At 44.1% G+C, this 25,122-nt stretch overlaps 2 protein-coding genes across 13 annotated transcripts in view; one reads left to right on the top strand and one right to left on the bottom strand.

The window, feature by feature from the left end:
• Positions 1 to 25,122, top strand: part of LOC133489497 (sickle tail protein homolog) — an 80,087-nt gene that overhangs the window by 53,233 nt on the left and 1,732 nt on the right. For 4 of the 12 annotated variants that reach the window (XR_009791936.1, XR_009791930.1, XR_009791938.1 and 1 more), the window contains 5 exons: positions 5,278 to 5,497; positions 10,562 to 10,648; positions 12,916 to 13,230; positions 13,349 to 13,459; positions 16,713 to 17,118. Coding sequence is in view for 3 of the 12 variants with exons in the window: in XM_061798642.1 (XP_061654626.1) it covers positions 1,101 to 1,127 (27 nt within the window). In the remaining 9 variants the exon portion in view is untranslated. Of the gene's footprint in view, positions 1 to 1,100; positions 4,278 to 5,277; positions 5,498 to 10,561; positions 10,649 to 10,903; positions 11,037 to 12,915; positions 13,231 to 13,348; positions 13,460 to 16,026; positions 16,167 to 16,712; positions 17,119 to 25,122 lie in introns of those variants that run through there. The other 8 variants (XM_061798642.1, XM_061798644.1, XM_061798643.1 and 5 more) reach the window with 6 other exon arrangements.
• The window catches only part of paxip1 (PAX interacting (with transcription-activation domain) protein 1), a 35,908-nt gene continuing 19,064 nt past the window's right edge, over positions 8,279 to 25,122 (bottom strand). The window contains exons 12-23 of the mRNA XM_061798645.1: positions 23,019 to 23,156; positions 21,633 to 21,754; positions 19,160 to 19,344; positions 19,010 to 19,053; positions 17,305 to 17,372; positions 17,112 to 17,214; positions 13,386 to 13,554; positions 13,113 to 13,213; positions 10,961 to 11,095; positions 10,549 to 10,624; positions 10,346 to 10,405; positions 8,279 to 8,536 (exon numbers count right to left, since the gene is read on the bottom strand). Of these exons, the coding sequence (XP_061654629.1) occupies positions 8,520 to 8,536; positions 10,346 to 10,405; positions 10,549 to 10,624; positions 10,961 to 11,095; positions 13,113 to 13,213; positions 13,386 to 13,554; positions 17,112 to 17,214; positions 17,305 to 17,372; positions 19,010 to 19,053; positions 19,160 to 19,344; positions 21,633 to 21,754; positions 23,019 to 23,156 (1,218 nt within the window). The 3' untranslated portion in view covers positions 8,279 to 8,519. The remainder of the gene's footprint in view (positions 8,537 to 10,345; positions 10,406 to 10,548; positions 10,625 to 10,960; positions 11,096 to 13,112; positions 13,214 to 13,385; positions 13,555 to 17,111; positions 17,215 to 17,304; positions 17,373 to 19,009; positions 19,054 to 19,159; positions 19,345 to 21,632; positions 21,755 to 23,018; positions 23,157 to 25,122) is intronic.

The following is a 25,122-nucleotide window of genomic DNA, read 5'->3' as shown; positions in this document are numbered from 1 at the left end:
GCTCTTAAGCCATTTCAGCATCATTTTGATTGAATTTGTTTGAATTCCTCTTAAAAACGCACGTTTATCATTCTGCAGCAAGCTAAAAAGTGCCAAGATATAGCGGGAAACGTAGTGGCCTTATTTTGCGCAAATTTACTATCGACGTTTTTGTACATATTCATCCTGCGTTCATTGATATGGTAAACAGTCTGAAAGTAAACAGATACATGAGATACGTTCTCAAAGGCTATTTTTTTTTAAACAATCGACAATAAAAGTCAGCTGCTACGTGGCAACAATGGAAAGTAAATCATATCGATCTCATGAATCGATGAATTCAAGACCTTTTTGTACTCGAAATTCCTCATCCGTAGCGGAGGACGCTGCTGAGATCTCGCGGCTGGAATGTCTCGTGCATGCGACAGAGAACGCGACGTGCTCAGATGAAGGTTTTGTTTGCGGCCTTTCAAGTTTGACGTTATTCAAGCATCGATTTTCGTTTTAACCGATTCCGATTTGTTTTTTTTAACATCTAAGAAGGGATCATTTGTCTCACCCTACGCACAACACGCAGGAGAACACGGGATTTGAAGGAGACACGGGCAACGTCCCCCTTTCGGGCGGGCTTGGCGTCGGTGCCGACGGCAGAGGCGCAAAAGCGGCCGCCGGGGATAGTAACCATTCGGTCGTTGCTTCGCGTGCCTCTAAGATCCCTCGTTCTGGGAGACACGCTTCTTTGTCCACTCCGCTCTGCTCACATGCCGCAGATAGCCTCCAGACCTCCTCTTCCTCCTCCTCTTCCTCCTCCTCCTCCTCCTCCTCCTCTTCTTCTTCTTCTGCTTCATCACCCACAGCTTCTTCCACTTCCTCCTTTGGAAAACACCCACCTACTTCTTTCTTCACCTCCTTCCAAAGACTCCATGAGCGCCTCCTGTTTCCCTTCTCCTTCCTGCACTCAACGCTCCAACCAGGCACACTTGTGCCCCCTCTCCTGCTCCTCAGCGCTTCAGAAATCAGTCAACTCCTCAGACGGTTCCTCATGCCCGCCCTCTTCCTATTGCTCCTCCCCCGACTTGAATCCCTTCTCTGAATTTGAGTCATCTGCTCCCCTCATCTAGCAAAGTCTCTTCAGCATCCATCGCTAGCGGCAAGCAGGCGACCCCGAGCCTCGTCCGATCAGGGTCTCGGAGCGCCGCCGCCGCCGCCGTCTCTCAGCTGACCTCTTACTCTTCGTCATCGTACTCCTCATCGTCCCCGTCCTCTTCCTCCAACTCTCCGCTCTCTCCCTCGTCCTCCTTCCTTCAGCCGGTCGTAAGTCACGGAGGGAGGAGCGGTGGAGCATCGGTGTCCGACCCCGGTTCTCCCGGTCGCGGCGAGAAATTCGGCGGGACCCGAAGCGGCCGTGCCCGCGAAAGAGACGCTGTGACGAGATGCGCGTCGCAACGACCACACAAATATCGACGCGCCACCGACATGTGGACCCCGGGAAGATGAGCAAAGTGCTACGGCACAAGCCAACGGGGGCCCTTTCGTATACGAGGGGCAAGCTTCATTTATTGCAACCTATACAATGTACGCTTGGCAATGAAGCCCAAAAAGCAGGATTCCACCCTTCGCTACAATCTCCCCTTTTCTCAACGCTGACTGTCCATCGATGAGCAAGGGCACATGCGGAAAATTCAGGAGGAGGCTGCACTTTCCGTCACAGCTTGATTCACTGCTTTGTCATCAGAGGAGTACTCGACCACCCCGCCCCTCCGACCCCTTATTTCCGAAAACGGGATCATAGGATGGTGCCGGATCAAGCGAATACGGGGGATGGGTTACGGTCGTGCGGCCAAAGGAGCTGTTGACTTGGCAAGCGGAGGTCACTCAAAGCAGGCTCGCTGTTCTTCGTCTCGCATCCCGGACAGCCACTTTTTGACTGCGCTGTAGCCTAAAACAGGTTCCCCGCACACATTTTGCAACCTTTGAAAATTCGCCTTCCAAACCAAGACATTTCGTCCCAGCTGCCTGCTTCAACAAGGATTATTTCGAAAGAGGGCAGGCTTACGCAAAAGCTTTTCCAAGAAACCTTCAAACAGGTATTTCATCTACAAATTGTGGAAATCATTTGTAATCAATTGTTCAAAAAACAAAAAGCGGCGCAAACACAAAAACAATAAATCAATCAAAAACGACTGCTGCTGAAGTGAAGGAAGCCATTGAGGCACGAGTTGCAATGAATGAATTGGATTCAGACTAATTGACATTTATGAATTAAGTAAATATTCAAGACATTTTTCTTGACAGATTTGTGTCACCGATCCAAATGTCACAGTGTCGCATGCGGAAGCCCAAATGACGTCCAGCTCGACTGCGAAGGCAGAGCAAACGTTTTGTGCTTGCAAAAATCCATGACCGAGATGGCGTCCAAACAAAGGGTTACGCCAATAAGAAAATGAGATCCGGTTCTTTTAAATAGGGTCTTCTTTTATTTAGAATTCATCAATGAACCAGTTTTTTCTTAGATATAGGAATAAAAGCATTGTAAGTTTGCATTTCTCGAAAGTAAAAGGCTCCTTGCAATTTGAAAGGCTGGCTTAAATGAAGGCTACCATTTCCGTTTCCTGTCCGGTTGGTCTTTATGGCTAAAAACGGAATTGCTATTCAGTATGTTTTGAGGATTAGCCATTACTACACTTTGCAAGTTCAATTTAATGATAGGCAATGTTGTTTATTGATAGCAAAAGATTTCGACAGCACTTTTCCAAAGTTCATTTGTTTTTGCCCTCCTCCATCACATCCTTCAAAGTGGAATTGAAGCTTTAGGACGGCCCGAGAATGAAATTGCCTTTCTGTATGTTTGATCATTTGGATTCCACAGGCAAAATCACGCGTTGTATGATGCATCATGTGTTTTCTTTTGTGTGTGTGAAGTCGTACTGTATTTATTTACGGATTCTATGAGATCGGGATCATGAATATGAAAAGTCGGACCAACGACAATTTTATGAACTCATGTCAAATGATCTAAAGTTCAGGTGTATTTTTGTTGTTTATGCCATCGACATGATAGCGCGTGTTCCCTCAGTTGTTTGCTTGTATAGCCGATGTGACTTCAATAACCTCGATGTTTTTTGTTCTGCTAACGTGAAACCCACCAAGTTTAAAGGAAAAAAACTAAACGGGATTTGCGCATCCTCATGAGAAAACAGAAGGAAATCGGGGGGGAATTCTAAGGTATCGTAGACATAGACGCGCATGCAAACTTATACTAGTTAGACTGTAGTCGCTACCTAACTAAAATATTTTGTACTTAAGATTTCTTTCCTATTTTCTTTTCATTGGACTGCCAATCATTGAGTTGAATAAAAGACATGCAATTGTAAAATAGGCCAAATTTGCCAATCCTCCTCAGTTGCTATTGATTCCTGATGCGCTCTGACTTTTTTTATGGAGGAAGCGGAAAAAAGCTGCACATCTTCTTAACGACGCTTTTATAGTGACGCATTTCATTTGCATAGAGTGTCGCGGCTTCCAAAGGGAACCCAGGTTAGCACACAAGCACATTTTCTCGACTGCTGCTGCTGCGAAAAGAGTCGAATTGAGCCTTTTGGGCCAAGTCAAGTCGGACACTTTCAACTCGGTAATCCCAGTCCACGCGGTGATATTTTTGTATCCCAGTTCGACATGAAATGTCTCCACCCATTCTATGCTTTGTACAGCACCGTCAATATGCAACTGTGGGAAAACAATAGTGATGCAAGGAAACCTGGCCTTTTTTTTTGTTCCGGATGTCCGATGTCTCAAATGGACACATGACAATCGAGTGCTGGAATTGGGAATCGGGAATCGGGTTGGAGTGCAATTGAATGAGACCTCATCAACACATTGAGTTGTAAAACACTGGAATGCCGTGTAAAACACCCGGCGTGGACCTTTTACGGCGTCCAATGTGAAATCCGCTTGACTGGAGAGTAGAAATATGTACATCTCTGCATGCCTATTGAGTGTTTCACCTCATCTTTGAAATATTAAAACATATACTCTTGAAGAAGTGTAAATATGTATTTGTTATTTGACTGTAAGACGTGCAGCAGGTTGCGAACACAAGGTCTTCCATAATGTTACAACATGAGCTGCTGTTCAGGAGGGGGCGCTGCAGACACACAAAGCTACGAGTAGCTATGCCATGTTGCCATGTCCTTCCACCAAGCGGATTTATTCATTCAATGGCGGATATTCCAGATACACAAAACGGGCATTCTGTAAAGAGATCAAATGTTGGCAATCTGAATAAAGCAACACGAACATTTCTGCATGCGATTGTCATGTTTCGGGAGGGATTTCAGCAATGAAATGGATTACGCAGCCGTCGCAACATCTTGACAGACGGACGTGCACGTCAACCAGGTGTTTACAACCACAAGTCAGCTTTTCCAAATCAACGTATTGATGTTCATGTTCATGTTGATGAGAACGAGCGACTACCCGCCGACAAGGTGGGTTATATGAATTGATGCACCGCATCAGCTTTCGGAACTAAATGTGGAATACCTCCTGAAGACAATTCATCAAGTGAAAGAACATTTTTCGACAGAGAACTTGCAAATGAGATGATGCAGATGAAACAAAACAGAGCTTCTTAGCTAAATGTTTACAGACGGCGCAATGAAGAAGCCTTGAAGGAAAAGAACGCCGGTCAAGCGCGGCGGACGATCCCCGATGCTTCCTTCATCTGCCGGCGGACGCCGCGCGAAATCGCAAAATGATCCAAAGGTTTTAGAGGGAAAATGCTTGCTTGCCGTTGTAAGAAGGCTTGCTTGCTTGCTTCCACCAAGACAAACATACTCGATAGACAGACAGACAGACAGACAGACATTACACACGTCGCCATTTTTCTCACTAAACTTCCAAAGGTACCGTTGTCGTGAAAATGTCACCAGATTTTGGGAACGACCCACGTAATCCAGACATACAAAGAAAGTGGAACAAATAAGATGAGAAATGAAGTCACGTGCAATCATGTGAAATGACACAGGAAAAGAAGTCTTGAACACCTGAAGAAAGGGAAGGAGGTGCAAAAAGGCCAAGACAACAACCGCAAATCTAGCCATCATCAAAGAGCCGTGCGGACGAAAATCGGCCTCCAAAAAGGTCTCATTGCCGAGGGGCGAGTCAAGACACGGGCAGCGGTCTCATCGCAAAGCCCAATTCCAACAGAATGCAAAGATTTGCAAATCGCGTTCCACCTCTATTTCATTGAATACAAGATATTTCACGTTCAAACTGATCAACCTGATTGTTTTTCAGCACGCAATCGTCACATTCGAAAATTGGACGGCTGCAACGCGTTGAGGGATGCAGGTAAGTGTAATACGTAAGAGGAAAGCCGATCGTACCGCCATAAATTTGCATCCATCGGGTGATCCTCGCAAGATTTCTGACAGAGGAGCGCAAGGAATAATCCGAAGAGTTGTCCAAGAGCCAAGGACCACCTGGGGAGAGCTTCAAAAAGAGCTGGAATTAGCAGGTACTGTTGCCACAAGGAAAAGCGTGCGTAACGGGTCAAGCCTAACCTTTTGATTTTTTTAATCACGTTGATAGGTTTGAGTTCACCAGAGGATTTTGTATTGATTTGTGGGAAACTATTCGGCATGGGGCTTTTTGTTTGGTTAGAACATCAGTGCCACAACACAGAAAAGCTTAGCTAGCATCTCCAGGAATCCAATGATTTTCCACAGGAAAAGGAGTCCTCTGCGCTCCCCTTTGTCTGTAACTCTTCCAACGAAATGTCATGAGAAAGCAGCAATAATTGGCCAAATGAATCATTTGTAATTAGCGCATATGTAAATTGCAGGGCCAAATGAATCCCGGTGCCCGCCTCTGTGTAATTAGCCTGTAATTCCGCCGGAACAGGGACGAAGTCGGCAGGCCAACAGAGGGAGGGGCCGGGGAGTAATTAGAAAGATCTCGCACGAAGCACTTGAATATTAATTACAAGCCTTTCTGTGTGCCAGTACTTTTTCTCCTCTGCAACACGCTTGTGTCAGAGGACGACATCACAAACCAACAAGGAACTTGGCGATTTCTTAATCAAAGATGTTCCTGATTTGCATTTATAATTGGGATTAATGAGGATGCTGCGTGTGTGTGCGTGCGGGCGGGCGGGCGCAGCGCAGTGCAGTCATTTTAGCAGAAGGGAATATTGACACGATTTGATGATGCCACTACGGAGTGTACGTACAGCAAGAAAGAGAACCGCAAAGTGCGGAATTGTAGATTTCAAAGTTTGTCTTGAGTAAAAGCTGTCGTTGAAAGGCTGCACGCATGTCACCTTGTTGATTTGGATGCTGGTCCTTTGGAAGCCAATACACCATTTTGTATGAAACTGTGGCCACTATTAATGTGACATTCAGCATAATGGATCTTTTTTTTTTTATTTAAAGACAATCAAGGTATGACAAAAGTGTATATTTTCAGTTTGAATGTGTAAAAAAAAAAATAAATAAATAAATAAGGCATTTACCATGTCGAAACGTTCATTTTATTCAGACTAAGTCAATATTCAGGGCCTGGCAAATTGTTTGACAAACACCGATTGAATCCTCTTGAAGCGTGAAGCCCGCGGTCGTCTCCAAATTCGGTGTTCCGTCCCCGCGCCAGGCGGGCAGTCGGGTCGGGCCAGGCTATTCCTGTAGCCGCCACGTTCAGCTCGCGCTGGTTTGAGTCTCTTTCTGACTGGGATTGTGTTTTTACCAAGTGAAAATCCCGCTTTTCAACGGTCCTGACTTCATCAGATGGTTGACAAAATGTCTCAGTATGTTGAGTGTAATTATCGCATAGTCCATCAGTGTTGTCGCAGATGACAGCCCTTGATACAAGTGTGACTCGTGTCGCAACATCAACAAACACCGCTGAGTCCGTGACGTCACGTTTTGTGCTGCGGTTTCCGTTTCTGTTCCCGTCATTCTAATATGTCGACGTTGGTTTCATCTGCCCAAAGGACACGGAAGTCTTTTTAGATGTCTGAATGAATTGCCCCTTTACTAGCGGTTGTTGAGCCCCTTAAAATGGAGGTAACCTGCATAAAATGACCAATTCCTGACATAAAAGCTGAAAGTCTATATTTTAGCCACATCTGAATTGCCTTCATTATTCCAACTTTATCGGTCACTAAGCCGTTGACATGAATACCTTTGGGCAATTGAATTGAATTTACATCTCCCTTACAGCTCTCAGCGTGCCTGCTGGGTTTTCTCCCACATCCGCAGAACGAGGCTCGCAAAAAAGGATTCGGACGCACCAAAGCCGCTCTGCCGCAATACATACAGCCTGCGGCGACCTCGGCAAACGGACGCGAGCACGCAAAGGCCATCTTGAGACTTGAACCGCTAGGCCGACCGTGCCGCTTTTCCTCTTGAATTGTTGCCGTCGTGCCCTTCCGGATGTATTCACCGGTAACCCAATTTTCAAATCGAGTACTCGCCATCTTGGGAAATATTGGACACAGACCATAGAACCTCGCACTTGCCACGCGCAGCGAATGAGTGGATACGAAAGCAACGGGCAATTATATGAAGGATTCCCACAAAAAGAACTACCAAACGGGAAGGGCTCGCTTCCGACGCTTGACTGTTATCGCAGCGATTGAGTTAAGATTGTTGGCGGAAATGTGGAATCTTTCTTTGGTCGGTTTAGCTTTGAATACAGCCGACGCCCGCCGATTGGGTTTTTGGCTTGAATTCTGCAAAGGAGAAAGCTTTGCGATCACGCCCTCTTCGAGAACGCCTCGAAGACATCCTTGACAATCCTGCGTCCGCTCCGTCCTCACATCGGCCTCCTCCTCGGGTCCCTTGAAAAGGTGGCAGGAGGCGGAAGAGCGGCGTAGAGATGGATCAATTTGCACAATAGCCTAAACGAAAAGTCATACAGTATGTAGCACACGACCTTGTCTTAGGCTGTCTAATTCAGTTTTGAGGGCAGCACCGCAAGCGACACCGAGTGCCTCGCTCCTACCCGGCGTACCCGCCGACACGCGGCCTCAGGCTCTCTGCTTGACAGCCTGCAATTAGAACTTCACCAGTAACTACCCTAGACCGTCATTAACAGTTAATTAAATCAAATCTATCAGGAATTACGGGCTCAAACCTTGAAGGAATCCCTTCGAGGAAGCTCTCGAGACCAATTTAAATGAGAACGAGGAAAGCGAGCTTTTGTTCTGAAAAGTCTTCAAATATCAGTCGCTATCTTTCACGTGCAAACGATCATATTGGGAGTGGAGCGGGATCAACAGCAGAAAAACAGCTTCACAAATAATTAGCCATTTTATTCCACAAAACAAAAAAGCATCATATTTAACAAGAAGCCTGTACACATGAAGCAGTGAGAACAAGATTTAAAATAGTCCGGAATCATTTGAACACCAATTGGACAAAAATAACATCCGTTCTTTACTCTGGAACATAGAAAAACTCCAAAAGACTGTAGATCTATCAAAACGTAGAAAAGTCCGTGTGGTTCGCAACAGATGTTTCCTCCTTTTCACGTCGCCATCATGTGAACTTATATGTGTGAATGTCAAGGAATCCTTCTGTGATAGTCATTCGTCAAACATGCACTGAACACAGTTTGAAAAAATCCAAGAAGACCCCATTGGACTGACAATGACAACAAAAAACCCAGTCGGGACATTGAAGAATCCGTCGAAAGGAGTGACTTTCCGGTTTCCCATTTGTGAGCACTTACCAGAAATATATGTTCGCCTCGGACGGCAATAAGCAAGCGAAGGTTATGCACTGTTGTATTCAGATTTTAGAATTCGACAGCGTTTCTCGTAGTATAGCGCATGACATTTTGGAGAAAGTAACACTGTAATATAAGCACTTACTTTCAATTAACTGCTAATCCACAGTATAAAGCAGCTTTCAAACTTCGGATCGAATCTTGTAGGCGAAATAGTCCGGCATTTCTGTCCTGCTTAACACTAATCTATTGTGTTTGTCAAAACATTTCCCTGCTCCCTGTTTTGAATCAATTTCCGTTTTTCCTCTCGAAAAGAGGGTTTGCGGGGTTTGCCGCATCTACGTTTACTTGCTGCAAATACATTTTGGCTTGTTCTGTGCGGAAAAATTGTGCCCCGATGATACGATACTGAAAAGGCAGTCCCTCAAAAGACTGAAGCACCCAAAGCATCGCTATTTGATTTTGAGAATCCATCTTCCGGTATCAGCGGCATCAACATTTCAGACCGTATTGATCCGTCACTGCTGCTTTTGTTGGTAGATTTGTTCGAGTGTATTTTCACTTGGAAACGCCACTCCGTTTAGCCTGCGCAAAGCCGACGACGTACAGTTTGAGTTTGGAATTACGCCGCGAGAAGACTGCCACAGGAAGCGAACCAACGCCGCAGTGCCGAGCGAGCGAGCACGGCGAGTCGGGGGGGTTATACTCCGTAGAACATGTTCACTCCTGGTGCAAGATATTCAAAACAAACACTTTTGAAAGACACAACAAAAGCTGCAGAGGGCAGCTAAACACGCATAAGCTCTGTTAACATTAACAGTATTGCAACTAGTTATGGTAGTTATGGTGGAACTAACTGACATAAAACAGTATTTTTACAACTAAACAGTGCTAGGCATGCTGGGAAATCTTCTGATTGCGAGTTTTAATGACGTCATCATGGCGGCGGCGTCGTCGTGTAGTCGTTAAAATGCTCTTTTAAGTCACTTGGTCCTCTCGTCTCATAAATAGTTGTAATAATGCGACTGATCATCGATCTTGTGTGTGGTTAGAAGTGATGTCAAAATTCCGCCGTTTTGAGTAACGCGTTATTTTTCCCGGGAGACGAATCAGACTACAGTTACTTTTTCAAACCGGCAATAGTGACTTTTGAGTCGTCAATGTCTCTCACCAAGTGCGGATTGTGGCTGAAAAAGCACAATGCGGCCAATCAACAGCATTTAACCGCAGATTTTCCAATAGGCGGAAGTAAGCAATTGTTGATTCTATAATGCGCGGTGCTTTTTTTCGACTGCAGATAAGTGATATTCCCGCCACTTGGCAGCTGCTGAAAGTGACTTTTTTCGAACTCAAGTAATCCGTGAAGGAACTACTTTTTCAACACTGGTGGTTAACTATTTTTGGATTATCTTACCTCAGGAGTGAACGTGTTATCTGGGCACGTGACATCCGGCTTTCAGTACGTTGCGCAAGACGATTCCGGTCCTGTGGGAAACACTGAATGATATATTAGGACTTTTCGAAATAAATTACAAGTACTTAAAAATGGGGAGTTACTTTTCCAATCACAGTTTTTTTGTGTTTTATTTTGGAGAATGAGAAATCATGGAGTTGGATGAAGCGTCAAAAGGATATGAATCATAGTTAAGTTTCTGCGTGAGAACTCCGGTCAGAATGAACTCAGCGTTGTGGACATCTGGACAACAGAGACACGTCACACAATTGACACGCATCTTTACAGATCACTGAATGCTTGTGCTTTAATCATTCATATTTTGGTATAGCATCGGCTACACAGCCCTTACAAGCTATACGTTTGAACGTGTGTGTGTACCTTACCAATATTTTTCAGGAAGTACTCTCGACACAGGTGTAGATCATTGTCACAAGAAATCAAGATGATCTCTGGGAGATTCTGCAGCAACACAACATACCCTTGGTAAATGTCCCACTATTTATACTTACTTCAGCAACTTATACTTAGTTCGGAGAGGCGAGGCTAGCATGCGGCTAGTATCGATACGATCGCTAGAATCTCCTCACCTCAATATATTCTTCTTTGGAAGGCTAACTTGCCGAGCTCAGATCGATCCAGTTGGATCATAGGAATATAAACCGATACATTGAAATAATGAATGAATCGTTACACCACTCCGCAGAATGATTTGGTTTTTTTCTTTCCCGTCCACTTTAGGGGTTCCATCGGTTGACGAGTCTCAGTGCCTTGTCAATATTACAACTTCATATTCACCTTGTTTTGTTTATGCTCCATGATCTTCCTGTACGAGGGCTGTTTCGCGAGCAGCTTCCCTCCAGCGCTTTCCACGATCGACTTCATGGTGCTGAGACTAGGGCACATTCCAGGGGTCAGATAGAAATACTTTCCCTACAGGAGATAGAAAAGAGGTCAATAGCAAGGCAGGGAGCTACATACTCTCCATGAAACACATGCGTAAAGTATAGTAAGGGGCCAAGCCCACCCTTTTATTCTAACCAATTTAGTAAAGGTAAACTAGACAGTAGAGGCCCGACCAACATGATATATGACTGATTTGATATTTTTGAGGACAACGCTGATTCCGATATTTGGCAGAATAAAACTCCCACGATTGATTAATCTGACGATTAATATAGAAAAAATATAGAATGACTAAAATGACTTTTTTGGTCGCTTAATGCTTACAACAATAAAGATATGGTCTGTTTTACAATATATTTAACTTTACAACCAGGAGAGAGAAAAAAGCGCACTTTTTGTGTGTTTGAACGTCATTATCTTTGTCATATTGTAACGTGTATTCAAAAGAAAAATGCAAAAATAAATACATAATGAATGAATAAAGAATAAAATTGGCCGATTTTTTGCTGATTGAAAAGGGTTAAGATCGGCCGATGAATTGGTCTGGCCGTACTATACAGGCAAAAGCATTGTGCCGCTCGGTCATTACACCTACAGGAAGTGCAGAGAAAAGCAAAACTACAGTCAGACATGCAAACACCAAAGGCATGAAAAAAGTGACCCAAAAAAAACATCGTAGAGGGGATCCCCCGGAGAATTCTATTTGGGGATTTTAACAGAAATGAAGCAATCGGGAAGACTCTGAAGAGTATAGAAAGGCAAAATAAACACATTTTCTTTGATTTACACTGCTCAAGTACATGCTGATGTGCAAATGTAATATTCAAATGAAATTTGTCTCATTGCTTTTTGGTTTTGGCCTCTAACTTGAGCCAGGCCCATCTCTACCTGCCTCGGCTCCAGAAAGTTTGCAAATCAGATCGTGTATTCTAATCAGTCAGGTCAAACCAACATTGCATGGCAAATAATGGCTGCGAACTTACTGTCTGTCATTACATTACATTACTTTATTTTTCATTCAATGTTAAATGACTTCACCCACACCGAAACTTTAGAGCACGGTTCGACAGAACGGCAGCATGTTTTTACGTCCAACCGTCCGTGTTACCGCTCGCTTGCTAGGCTGCGTAACGTTTTTGTTGCCTGCTTGCGAGCCGTATCGTATTCAAAGTACGAGAACATCCCTCAAGCAAGCCTTAAACGAACGTCCTCTCCTCTCCTGTCCTGAGCACCGGTGACCACCAACACACGTTTTTCCACATTTTGTCCTTATAATACAGGCGGCGCGATCCACTTGTTGTCGTCGCCACGGTAACGAGCCTATCCGGTCGCATTTGAGTTGACAAGATAAAGCCCAATGAGCGTAAAAAACGGGATGCGGTGGTATCGGAATACAAGATTTTATTGCAGTAGTCTGACATAGGGCAACCTTGAAAGAGCAAATGCGTCTTGTCGTCTGATCCGGGCATTACGTGTTCTGTTCTCTGTCTCAGACGTGTTCCACACCGCCGACATGTTTTTTCTGGTTGGTTTTTTTGAAATAACTTTATTGGCCGTCAGATATTTACAGGACTACGCCAAAAGACACGCGACAAGGCTAAAAATAAACTAGCTTTTGGATTCAAATATACTGTGTACGATGGAGACGCGGAGTAAATGTCTTTTGCGCGAATTATGACAGTAAAGCCGATTAGCCGATCAGCATAAAATGCTAATTTTGGCCGATACCGATAAAGCCGATAGAATCGGTGAAAAGTCTACTGTGGACACATGCAAGTAAATTGACACCGTTTTGCATGCACAAGAACTGACAGAAGTGTCCTGTCATTGCGGTGCCTGCGCCGCAGAGGCTAAGGACCCCACCCAATCAATCGAGGGGCGAGATCGGGCCCAAGGGTACACCGAGAGCAGCCCGGCAGACGGGACGCGTCCCACACCGAGGGACCCAGGACCGAGGCGCCCCGACGACCGGCCACCCGGTGGGGGCCGCAGGGACCCAACGCCACCCCCCAGCCAACCCATGCGGTATTTTTGTTCCTATAACCTTGAAGAGTGGTGCACTGTGGGCTTTCTTGAGGGATTCTTCCAGACTGAAACCAAACAAGACCTCAGCTTCGGCATCCCTCAGAATGTAGCTCTGCTCCTCTGGAACACATGCACAGGTACAGTATATCCAAGTTAGCCCGAGCGACAACAAAAGAAAAAAAACACCGCTAAGTGAGCTTTAAAAAGCTAATGCAAGCACATATGAGATTAGCTAACTGGAAATTTTAATTGCAGCACCCAGAGTACTTTGCTCGTGTCCACACAAACATACCGACAAACTTCTGGCACCTCCAGCTCTCTTCAAGCCACTCTGGGGTGACGATGTGTTTCACCACAGACATTGCGGTGAGAAATTTGACAGTGCGCTTCACTTTACTTGCCACTAGGTGTGTCACCTTCAGACTGCCATCTGCTACTTCACCACCTAAAGCATACAGCCTCTGAGGGAAGAAGCAGAAGTTTCGAGTTTTGATGCAGTCCCAGAACATTGGCGTACGTACACTATAATGCCAAAAGTATTTGCTCACCTGCCTTGACTCATTTGATTTTAAGTGATGTCCCATTCTAAATCCATGTGGTTTAATATGATGTTGGTCTACCCTTTGCAGCTAGAACAACTTCAACTCTTGTGGGAAAGCTTTCAACAGGCTTTAGGAGTAACTTTGTGGGAATTTTTGCCCATTCTTCCAGGAGCATATTATTGAGGTTACACACCGTAGTTGGACAAGAAGGCCTGGCTCACTGTCCCAGAGGACAATCAACCCAGAGGTGTTCAATTATGTTGAGGGCAGGAATCTGTCCAGGCCAGTCAAGTCCATCCATACCAAACTCTTTTACCCATGTCTTTATGGACCTTGCTTTGTGCACCGTTGCACAGACATGTTGGACAAGGAAGCGGCAATCCCCAAACTGTTTGACTGTTGCTTTGTCTCTTGGTATGCTGAAGTTTCACTGGCGCTCAGGGGATAATATTTTGAACTTTTCTAACTTTGTGGGAACAGTTTGGCCCCTTCCTGTTCCAACATGACTGTCCATCAGTGCACAAATGAAGGTTCATAGAGACATGGATGAGAGAGTTTGACGTGGGTGAAGTTGACTAGCCTGCACAATCCTGACCTCAACCCTATAGAACACTTTCTTTTTTAAGAAGAAGAAACACCTTTATTGCCATGAACATGCATGCATGCACACGAAATTGGTTCTCTCCATTTTACCCATCACAGTGAACACATACACATACACGTTAGTGGAACACACTGGACTTTTGGATGAATTACAGCGGAGACTGAGAGACAGGTCTTCTCGTCCAACATCAGTGTGTAACCTCACAAATACGTTTCTCAAAAAATGGTCATAAATTCCCATAAACACACTCCTAAAACTTGTTGAAAGCATTTCCTGGAGAGTTTAAGATGTTTTAATTGCAGAGGGTAGACCAGGAGTGTCAAACTCATTTTAGTTCGCGGGCCACATCCAACCCAATTTGATCTCAAGTGGGCCAGACCAGTATATCCGTGGCCTTATAAGCTATAAATAACGACAATTCAACTTTTTATTTATTTTTTGGGTGCACATAATTACAACTACATTTGGGGAAATATTCACATTTATTGATTATTATCTTGTTGCCAATCTCGTTTAAAATCCAATGAGCAATCTCAAATGTCATAACAAAAATGTTTGTATTTTCAACAATATTATGGATCAGTGTTTTCATTTACAGTTGCAACTTAGCGATCACAGTCGAGCTATAAACTGTACATACCTTTTATAAACCTTTTTAGAATGAAAGTGCACTTATCCTCCTGCCTTGTAAATCTATTCAGCCAGATTGACAAGAGTGAAACAAAAAAATGAAAACAAAATAAATGTATTTGCTATGTCTATTAAGGACACACATCCACAGTAAGTGCAAAATAGAAACTCAAATTTGCTACTTCTTTAACTGTCACTCAGTAGCTTGCCATAAAGAGCTGAAAACACAATCAGCAAACCCCTCTCCAACTTTTAGCATGCATCAAATTATCTTGTAGCTTACGTCTTACTAAAAAAGTGACTTCCAGCTTTTCCTTGTCAGGTGGTCGCCACCACAGCGATTTCTTTTTGTCTAACGGGTTACCCTAACCATGTTTTAACACGGGCTTTAACAAACCCATGTTCCAATTCACTTCACAAACGCGTTTTTAACTGCACACGTGCACATGAAATTACTAAACGAACAATACATATGATACATATATTGGCATTGCTTCACACACACTCTCACTCTCTTACTGCATATTGATAGGAGGCGCAGACTTTTTGTCTCTCGCTCAGCTTTGCGCATGTGACGTCACGTGACTAACAGCGCTTCCGATTCTATTGTACTTGTGTCAAAATAAAGACATGAGTTTCAAAATAAGAGTCTATACGTATAAATGAACTAAAACATGAGTGATGGGCAGGACGCTGCCCGCGCGCCGGATTAGACCCCCTGACGGGCCGGTTCTGGCCCACGGGCCATACGTTTGACACCGCTGGAGGAGACTGATGTCATATTAAACCCTTTGGATTCAAAATGGGATGTCACTTAAATTCATATCTGAGTCAAGGCAGGTGAGTGAATACAGAGCTGCACACCTATAGAAATTCCCTTCCAGAACAATTTGTCCAAATTTGTCTGAATTCCCAAATTTTTGAAATTTTGTCATTACTGCAGGACAGTTACTGGAGTATACTTTGTCAATGTCAAGGTTTTGTTTATCGTCAATTTCCCTGTACGTACAGAACATACAGAGAGATCGAAGTGGCATTCGCCAAGTCTCTTGACACTAATCTAAAACATAAATCTGTACAAATCAACGCAGAATCTGCATAAAATCCACATAAATCTGCACAATAACAAACTACATCCATCCATCCATCTTCAACAGCGCTTATCCTGGTTAGGGTCACGGGGCGCCGGAGCCTATCCCAGCTGACTTCGGGCGAAAGGCGGACTACACCCTGAACCGGTCGCCGGTCCGTCGCAGGGCACATATAGACAGGGACAACCAGTCGCACTCACATTCACACCGTCCCTGAGTGGGAACTGAACCCACGCTGCCCGCACCAAAGTCAGGCGAGTGGACCGCTACACCATCAGTGACCAAACTACATTAAATACAGTAAATAGACAACAGTACAATAAAACAATAGTAAACAATACAGACAATAAGGTAGTGCAAAAAGGGAAAAAAAGTGTCACGGTGCGTTGTAAAAAGATAATACATCATGAAAATAAAAAGTGACAATGCAGAATTTGTAAACCGTATGATACCGGATGTAGGGACGGTGGAACGATAGAGGAGAGAGATGTGTGCGAGTAAGCTTCCCTGGGCCGCTCAACTACAACACTCTTGTTGTGTATGGTTGGCGTAAGTGTACGATTGGAAGAAGTGTGTGGTTGGGTGGGGGGGATGGGACTTAGGGGTACTGGGGTAGTTCAGAGGGATGGGGGCAAACGGTGAAGTGTGTAATGTGTGACGTTTCTGTAGGCAAAGATGGGCGAAGGTGAATTGAGTTCAGCATCCCAGCTACTTGATGCCTGAAGCTGCTCCCTTTTTGTCTTTTTGTACAGGCCTGGAGCCTCTGGTACCTTCTACCTGAAGACGGGAGGCTGAGGAGTGAGTGTGAGAGGTGGGAGGCGTCTGATCCGGGCATTACGTGTTGTCTGTCCCACACCGCCATCATGTTTTTCTTTTAATAACTTTATTGGCCCGCAGATATTTACAGTACCACGTCAAAAGAAGCGCGACAAAGATAACAATAAACTAGCGTTTGGATTCAAATATACTGTGCACGATGGCGACGCAAAGTAAATGTCTTTTGCGGAGCCAATCGATGACGTCATTGATCGGATCGGCGAATGATGACATTAAAGCCGATCAGCATAAAATGCTAATTATCGGCCGAGTATTTTGTTTTACTGTTCATTGGAGAGAGACTGGTACTAAAATGGACTCTTGAGCAGATTTACCTTTGTGTATTGCTGAACTTGTGTGGGCTCGAACCCTGTGAAAATAACTCTTGGCGTGGACTCCGGTGGAAGCTTCTTACTGGGGGACTGGATCTCCTCCAGGCTGTTAAAAACACAATCCACAAGATCAATATTGGATACAAGAAAGAAGTAGACAGTGTGAAAAGACTGGAGTGAGATCTGCTGTACTGACCGGGCTTTTTTGTTGGCTGGCTGGTTAGTGGAGTCAGCCAGCTTCTGTTTCTGGATGAGCTGCAGGTTCTAAACCGTAGACCATCATCAGAAAATCAAGAAAGTCAAGTCCACTAAACTGTAACTCAAGAGTTATTAATGGGACAAGAATTTCAACAAGAAATATACTGTTCCATGTGGTGCGTCGAGATACGAGTGACTGAGTTTTGAGATACCAGCCGTCGTTCGACAGACATAATGGCAAACTCCATTGACGAGCAAATGGTGACGCTAATCAACATCTATAATCTATAATACAGATAATATAACAGTACTCAGTCATATATTATTTATCCTTTGTGAAGAACGACTAATGTTAGTGTTGTGCTGATGAGCAGAGGAGTTGAGACATCTACATATACAGTATATAATTTTACATCATGGCCAGGGGACTACAGATGAAAACTAGCCTTCTGGCTAATTCTGGCTTTTTTAACCATGTGTACTTCATGTGTTTTATGAAATTGCATTGTCCCCTTTCAAAAATAAACTGATAAACAATATCCATCTAGCCGTCTTATACCAAGGCAGACCAAGGAACAGCACAATAGCCATTCAATTGATACTGTGTGACAAACAGTTTTAGTTTTATCCATCCATCCATCCATCCATCCATTTTCTGTCGCGCTTCTCCTCACGCGGGTCGCGGACGTGCTGGAGCCTATCCCAGCTATCATCGGGCAGGAGGCGGGGTACACCCTGAACTGGTTGCCAGCCAATCGCAGGGCACATAGAAACAAACAACCATTTGCACTCACATTCATACCAATGGGCAATTTAGTCGTCGTCAATTAACCTAGCATGCATGTTTTTGGGATGTGGCAGGAAAGCGGAGTGCCCGGAGAAAATCCACGCAGGCACGGGGAGAACATGCCAACTCCACACAGGCGGGGCCGGGGATTGAACCCTGGTCATCAGAACTGTGAGGCAGACACTCTAACCAGTCCGCATCCGTGCAGTTTTAGTTTTATTTCTATGTAATTCTGTTATTTACCGTATGTTTTTATGAAGTACAATATTGTACTCTGTAATTGTAATATTAACCCGATTTGAAATTCACATTTCAACAATTTTGGTAATTTTTGAGGTGAAGGCTGGAACGAATTAATGGCTTTTCCATTCATTTTGAGATACAAGTGTTTTGAGTTAAGTGCATAGTCCATCAATCCATCCATCCATTTTCTTCCGCTTATCCGAGGTCAGGTCGCGGGTACAGTAGCTTTAGCAGGGACGCCCAGACTTCCTTCTCCCTAGCCACTTCATCCAGCTTTTCCGGGGGGGATCCCGAGGCGTTCCCAGGCCAACCGAGAGACATGGTCTCTCCAAGGTGTCCTGAGTCGTCCCCGGGGTCTCCTCCCGGTGGGAGGCGCCCAGGAGGCACCCTAATCAGATGCCCGAGCCACCTCATGTGGCTCCTCTCAATGCGGAGGAGCAGCGGCTCCACTCTGAGCCCCTGCCGGCGGATGACCGGGGATAATATTCACCATAGGGGTTTGCCATGTGTGGCCCAATCAGGGGCGTCAAGCCCCAAACAACTTAGCTCCTAGGATCATTGGGACACACAAACCCCTCCACCACAATAAGGTGACGGCTCCAGGAGGTGTATGGTCACAGAATAAATTACTCGTACCTCAAGGCACCACTGTACGAATAGAAAACCAACTCACCGCTAAAGCTTCTTGAGATATTTTGATTGGTGTTCTCCAAGGAGCTAAACCAAATAAAAATGGAAAAAGTCAACAGAGTTGATATTATATACACATACATTTTATATTATAATAACATATAGTAAACTGGTTGCTCAAAACACTACATACCAAGCAGGTTCTGGACCAGCTGTAGGTTTGGCACCAGAGGCTCAGGATGCGTATAAACTGAGTATCTGCTGTGCTGAATTTGTCTTAGTGCTTCAAAGTTTCCCAAAAGAATATCACACATCCACTGGGCGTTGACACATGGAATTTTCCATTCTTTGGCCTTCTCGTACTTAAGTCCAGTGGGTCTAGAGAGAAACCCACAACACAGACACATTAACAACACTGTGTTGGTTGGTGCTTTATAGGCCAAAACAAGACACGGGCATATTTGGAAAGGATGAAAATCCCTGCAGAAAATTGTTCTATGTACAACCTCAATTCCAATGAAGTTGGGATGTTGTGTTTAACAAAAATAAAAACAGAATACAATGATTTGCAAATCATGTTCAACCTACATTTCATTGAATACACTACAAGGACAGGATATGAATGTTCAAACTGATAAACTGATCATCAATTTAGAATTTGATGGCTGCAACACGTTCCAAAAAAGCTGGGACAGGCTCATGTTTCCCACTGTGTTACATCACCTTTTCTTTGAACAACATTCAATAAACGTTTGGGAACTGAGGACACTCATTGTTGAAGCTTTGTACGTGGAATTCTTTCCCATTCTTGCTTGATGTACAGGTTCAGCTGTTCAACTGTCCGAGGTCTCCGTTGTCCTATTTTACGCTTCATAATGCGGCACCCATTTTCAATGGGAGACAGGTCTGGACTGCAGGCAGGCCAGTCTAGTAGCCGCTCTCTTTTACTACGAAGTCACGCTGTTGTAACGTGCAGAATGTGATTTGGCATTGTCTTGCTGACATAAGCAGGGGCGTCCATGAAAACGACATTGCTTGGATGGCAGCATGTTTCTCCAAAACCTGTATGTACCTTGCAGCATGAATGGTGCCTTCACAGATGTGTAAGTTACCCATGCCATTGGCACTAACACAGTCCCATACCATCACAGATGCTGGCTTTTGAACTTTGCGTCCATAACAGTCCCGATGGTTCTTTTCCTCTTTGGCCCGGAGGACACAATTTCCAAAAACAATTTGAAATGTGGACTTGTAGGACCACAGAACACTTTTCCACTTTGCCTCAGTCCATCTCAGATGAGCTCGGCCCCAGAGAAGCCGGAGGCGTTTTTGATGCAGTGTCGCCTGAGGGATCGAAGGTCACGGGCATTCAATGTGGGTTTTCGGCCTTGCCGCTTACATGCAGTGATTTCTCCCAATTCTCTGAACCTTTGGATGATATTATGGACCGTAGATGATGAAATCACTAAATTCCTTGCCATTGTACGTTGAGGAACATTGTCCTTAAACTGTTGGACTATTTTCTCCCGCACGTGTTCACAAAGAGGTGAACCTCGCCCCACCTTTGCTTGTGAATGACTGAGCAATTGAGGGAAGCTCCTTTTCTACCCAATCCACCCACCCACCTGTTCCTAATTAGCCTGTTCACCTGTGGGATGTTCCAAACAGGTGTTCAGTCTTTTTTTTCACCTGTCCCAGCTTTTTTGAAACGTGTCACAGCCATAAAATTCTAAGTTTATGATTATCTGCTAAAAACAAAGTTTTCACAACACAAACTATTGTATTTATTATTTGGATGATTTTTGTTGAGAGCTAACGAAAAGCCACATTTTACGATACATCCATGTCTCCATTTTCTGATCCGCTAATGCTCACGCGGGTCGCGGGCGTGCTGGCGCCTGTCTCAGCTGACTTCAGGCGAGAAACTGGTTGCCAGCCAATCGCAGGGCACATATAGAGAAACAACCATTCACACTCCTTCACATTCAAACCTCCGGACCACATAGCGTCCATCTCCAAGAAATTAGAATGTTACATAAGAAACAGTACAAAATATTGTAATATGGAAATGAGGTTGGAATTGGCCTCATGAAACGTATTTTCTTGTGTTGAATGAATCTGTATAATTTATGAGTTTCCCTTTTGGAATTGCAATGGTCCAATACAATGAACTCTCCTACAGTACTGTAAGTTATTGAGATGCAACTACATCAATGTTTTCAAGTGTCCAAGTAAATTCCTGTGAGAACAGCCAGCCCAAATATGTGCAACTATTTTAATTACTGCTATGAATATAAATCCCCCTGATAAACAGGGTTGCGCATTATTAGCGCGCAAGTGTGCATGCATACCGAAAATATTAAAAGCACGCCAGATTTGATTGTGTCAGTACGCATTTGTGTCACCCAAATATTTTTGGAGGGGGACCACAACGGTAGACGCGGCTCGAGTACCATTGTCGTTCACGTACAACTCTTTCAAAAGAACAAATCTTTCGAGTGAATGTACTGAATGGAATCATTTTGTGAACCGATTCGTTCCCTTCTCAGTTAAGTTGAGCTCAGCTGTGAGACTGTGGCACACAAGAAAGCACCCCAGTTAATAAATAAACTGAAGACATTGTTGACATGATTTCCCCAGTTACCACACATTGGGCCCCTTCTTACTCTTTGCAGACAAGGACAGTGTTGCTCCGGCACAGGTACCCGGTGTATCTAGCACCAGCCAAGTAAGCCATCAACTTCAAGTCATCTCTGTCAGCGTCCACAAAACCAGTCACAGATATAATCTGAGAGGGAAAAAGGTTGATTAAGAAAGAAGCAAGCAATAGTGAAAAGACATACAATAACGGATAAAAGCACAAACCTAATACAACAATAAATAGCCCATCCATTTTGCAAAAAGATTTGCAGCTAACCCTACGACTTAATTATGATGGTTCGAGTCAATGTGATTTCTTGATCTAATTTGAGTTTTAACATTTGATTTGGGCAGCACATCTGCTTCACAGTCAGGAGACCCGTGTTTGTAGGTCAGTGGGAACTTCTGTGTGGAGATTTTCGAAAGGTACCAAAGGTCTAAAGGTTCCTCCCAAAACCATGCTACTTAGGTTAACTGAAGACTACATCTCCTATAGGTGTGAATGTGAGACTTGGGCTACAATGAGTACTCAAATGTTTTGAGTATTTCGAGGACAAAAAAATGCTGAAGGATTTGGTTTCTGCCTCAGGGATTCGCTTATTTAACTCATTCACTGCCAGCCCTCCCAGTATATACAGTAGCTGATAACTGCCAACTTGCCTTTTACTAGGGACAGAACTCTCTGTGATTGCACCCCTACTAGGCCTGTAACAGCGACTTTACTGGATTAATTGGACCATGCCTGTGAATATTCTCATTCATCCAGGTCATTTTAATCTCAGGCCAGTGAATCGATTGCAACTGTACTGTTCTGTTTGTCTTAAAAGACGTTTCGGCAGGCTTTATCAGCTCATAAAACAAGGCTTAGTGAGGACGCACTAGCCAGTCTTTGTGTGGAAAACTCAACTATTTAGGCTCCAATTTAGAGGCATGCCCCACACCACGAACGGTATTTTATTCTTTGGAATTAAAAAAGGAGAGATTAAAATGACCTGGATGAATGAGAATATTCACAGGCATGGTCCAATTAATACAGTAAAGTTGCTGTTATAGGCCTAGTAGGGGTGCAATCACACAGTTCTCTCCTGTCCCTAGTAGAAGGCAATGTGGCAGTTATCATTAAGAGTCAGAACACAACAACGGCATCGGACGCTCGAGCATTTGAATCTGCAATACCAATTTCCAGGCCCACCTCATCCAATCATGCTGTGTGGCCAGTGAACTGTACCGATCTTGAGCACTTAAATTCATCAAATGAACCGGACATGAGGGGACAAGTGCACCCAAGCATGGTGCGAATTACGGAGTCTGAGTGTGTCCAAAAAAAGTATCGCTTTCCTTGGGTAGTGACAACCGTCACACGACTGGATAAATTCATAGAATCAAATGTATAATAGAGTAGTATGACATACATGATGAGAGCAAGGCTTGGCTCCAGGAGGGAAGGCAAATGGCAGATGGAGTGTCCGATGAGGAGGCACCATCCTCTTCCTTTTAAGCACTGTGTTGAGCCAGTGGGCTGTTACACAACGTTTTCCCTCTCTGAGGGCCTGAAGGGAGAGAGACAATCACCACAATGACAAGGGTGTCAAAAAAGAAAAGAATATCTTGACATGCTGCTTGGTAAGCACATTTTATACTTTACATATCACTCCTTGTTTGTGTGTGTTAGCAAAAAAAAAAAACATTTGCTGACAGGCACTCTGTGCAGAAAGATGTGTCAGCATCGAGTAATTTGTCTCTGGCCCCTTGCCTGCGAGAGGCAATGATGAGAGGTTTCGCAGATTATTCACGCTTAACCACTGGTTGGCTAGCTTCTGTCGCAAACAGGGGCTACAATTTGTAGATAATCGGACTACGTTCTGGAGGACTCCCGGCTTGATGAGGGCTAACGGGGTAGGCGCCATCAATCGTTCAAGAGAGAGATTACTGTTTAGTCTTTCCATGAGAAGTTGATACCACAGCAAGCCGGGACAAAGGTGATTAGCAAGCCTTTTAAAATGGGTGTGGAGTCTGTAAGGTTTAGGCTAACTAGCACTATGGTGGACTCGAACAACACAGTCCTATACTGCATGGAGAGTGACATACTAGACTACCCACTTATGCTTTCTACTGAGGTAGTAAAGTGTGGTGAGTTTAAGCACTCTTGCCTGGTTCGTTCTACCGATGACAAATTGAGAAGATTCCTGCAGTATTCATCTCTTGCCGCGCCCACAGAAACTCGAAGTATATTACAGGTTCTCGACGATGCAATATTAATATATTACTACTAGGAATACAAATAGCACTTTAACTCACTCGTTTCCTGAGCAGGGAACCCCTAGACTGCCTGTCATTTTCCAGCAATTTCACAGATTTTTCAAGCCCCGCAGAATATTATGTACTATGACGATGTCAACACCAAAACCACCAAATGAAAGATCAGACTCTCTTCTTTCATCAGATAAAAATAGTTTGTCTCTAGCTTATGGCGTTCCGTAGTAATCAGCAGTCAAATATACGCTACTATCAGCCAAAAACAGAGAAAACAGCCTTTTTGTGAAAGCAGACGTCAGGCTGAACAACGACTTTGACACCAATATTTGTTTCTTTCGTGAAAATCTCAACATAAAACAACACTGAGAAAGTACTTTTGACAGAAACATTTATTTACAAGTATAATTATGCACAGAATTTACATGAGACAAAAATGCATGAACAAATGGGCCTCCCGCACTCCAAATTCTCCTCCTCCACCGTTTGCTCAATAGTCCAGGTTTTTATTACCTTGCGCATAAAATCGAGCAAAGTTTTATCCAAATCTTATTTGATTCTTCTGTTGCCAGTGAATGGGATCTTGTGTGGTTGTCATTCTCCTCGAAACCAGTCACTACTTCTGCTCGAAGCAGAACCTGTGTAGTTTAGAAATATAACTATTACTATACAAATACATTGTTGAAATTGCTGTCGTGGGACGTGGAGGAAAAAAAAAGCTTTCAATTACCTTTTTTTGTCTGCACTGCGTACTGGAATGGCAGTCGAACATCTGCTGGATGCATCGCCTGTAAGTTTGAAAAAACACATACGATTACTCGAGAATCCGTTTTATCGATGATGTGTTTTGCAAGGGTAAAACAAAAAAAACATTACTTTTCTTCGTTGCAATCCTAAAAGATGCTCGACTCACGGGTGTTGAATTCCTGCAAGATGGACGAAATGGAAAATTCTAATTAGTACTGGCAGCAGACGTTACATTGTAATGTGAACTAGTGGGACGAAATGATGTTTTGATGTAACAAGGATTGAAGGAGCGTGTTTGCTCGCAAAATGTAGCTAACCTCTTCGTCTTCATCGATCTTCATCGGAGGAAGCTCTTGATGAAGCTCGCCTGGCTATCCAAAAGGGAGTTCACTATCTGACGATTCCGGATTCCATTTATTCAAATCCTGGTCGGCAGACGATCAGTTGGCAAGCGGCCGAGAGCATCCCGCCATATGTATGGGCCAGCATTTTGCACGATAGCTTTGGAACAAAGAG

This window comes from Phyllopteryx taeniolatus, chromosome 14, assembly GCF_024500385.1.
Source record: "Phyllopteryx taeniolatus isolate TA_2022b chromosome 14, UOR_Ptae_1.2, whole genome shotgun sequence".
Lineage (NCBI taxonomy): Eukaryota > Metazoa > Chordata > Actinopteri > Syngnathiformes > Syngnathidae > Phyllopteryx > Phyllopteryx taeniolatus.
This window is presented reverse-complemented; position numbering and strand designations above follow the sequence as displayed.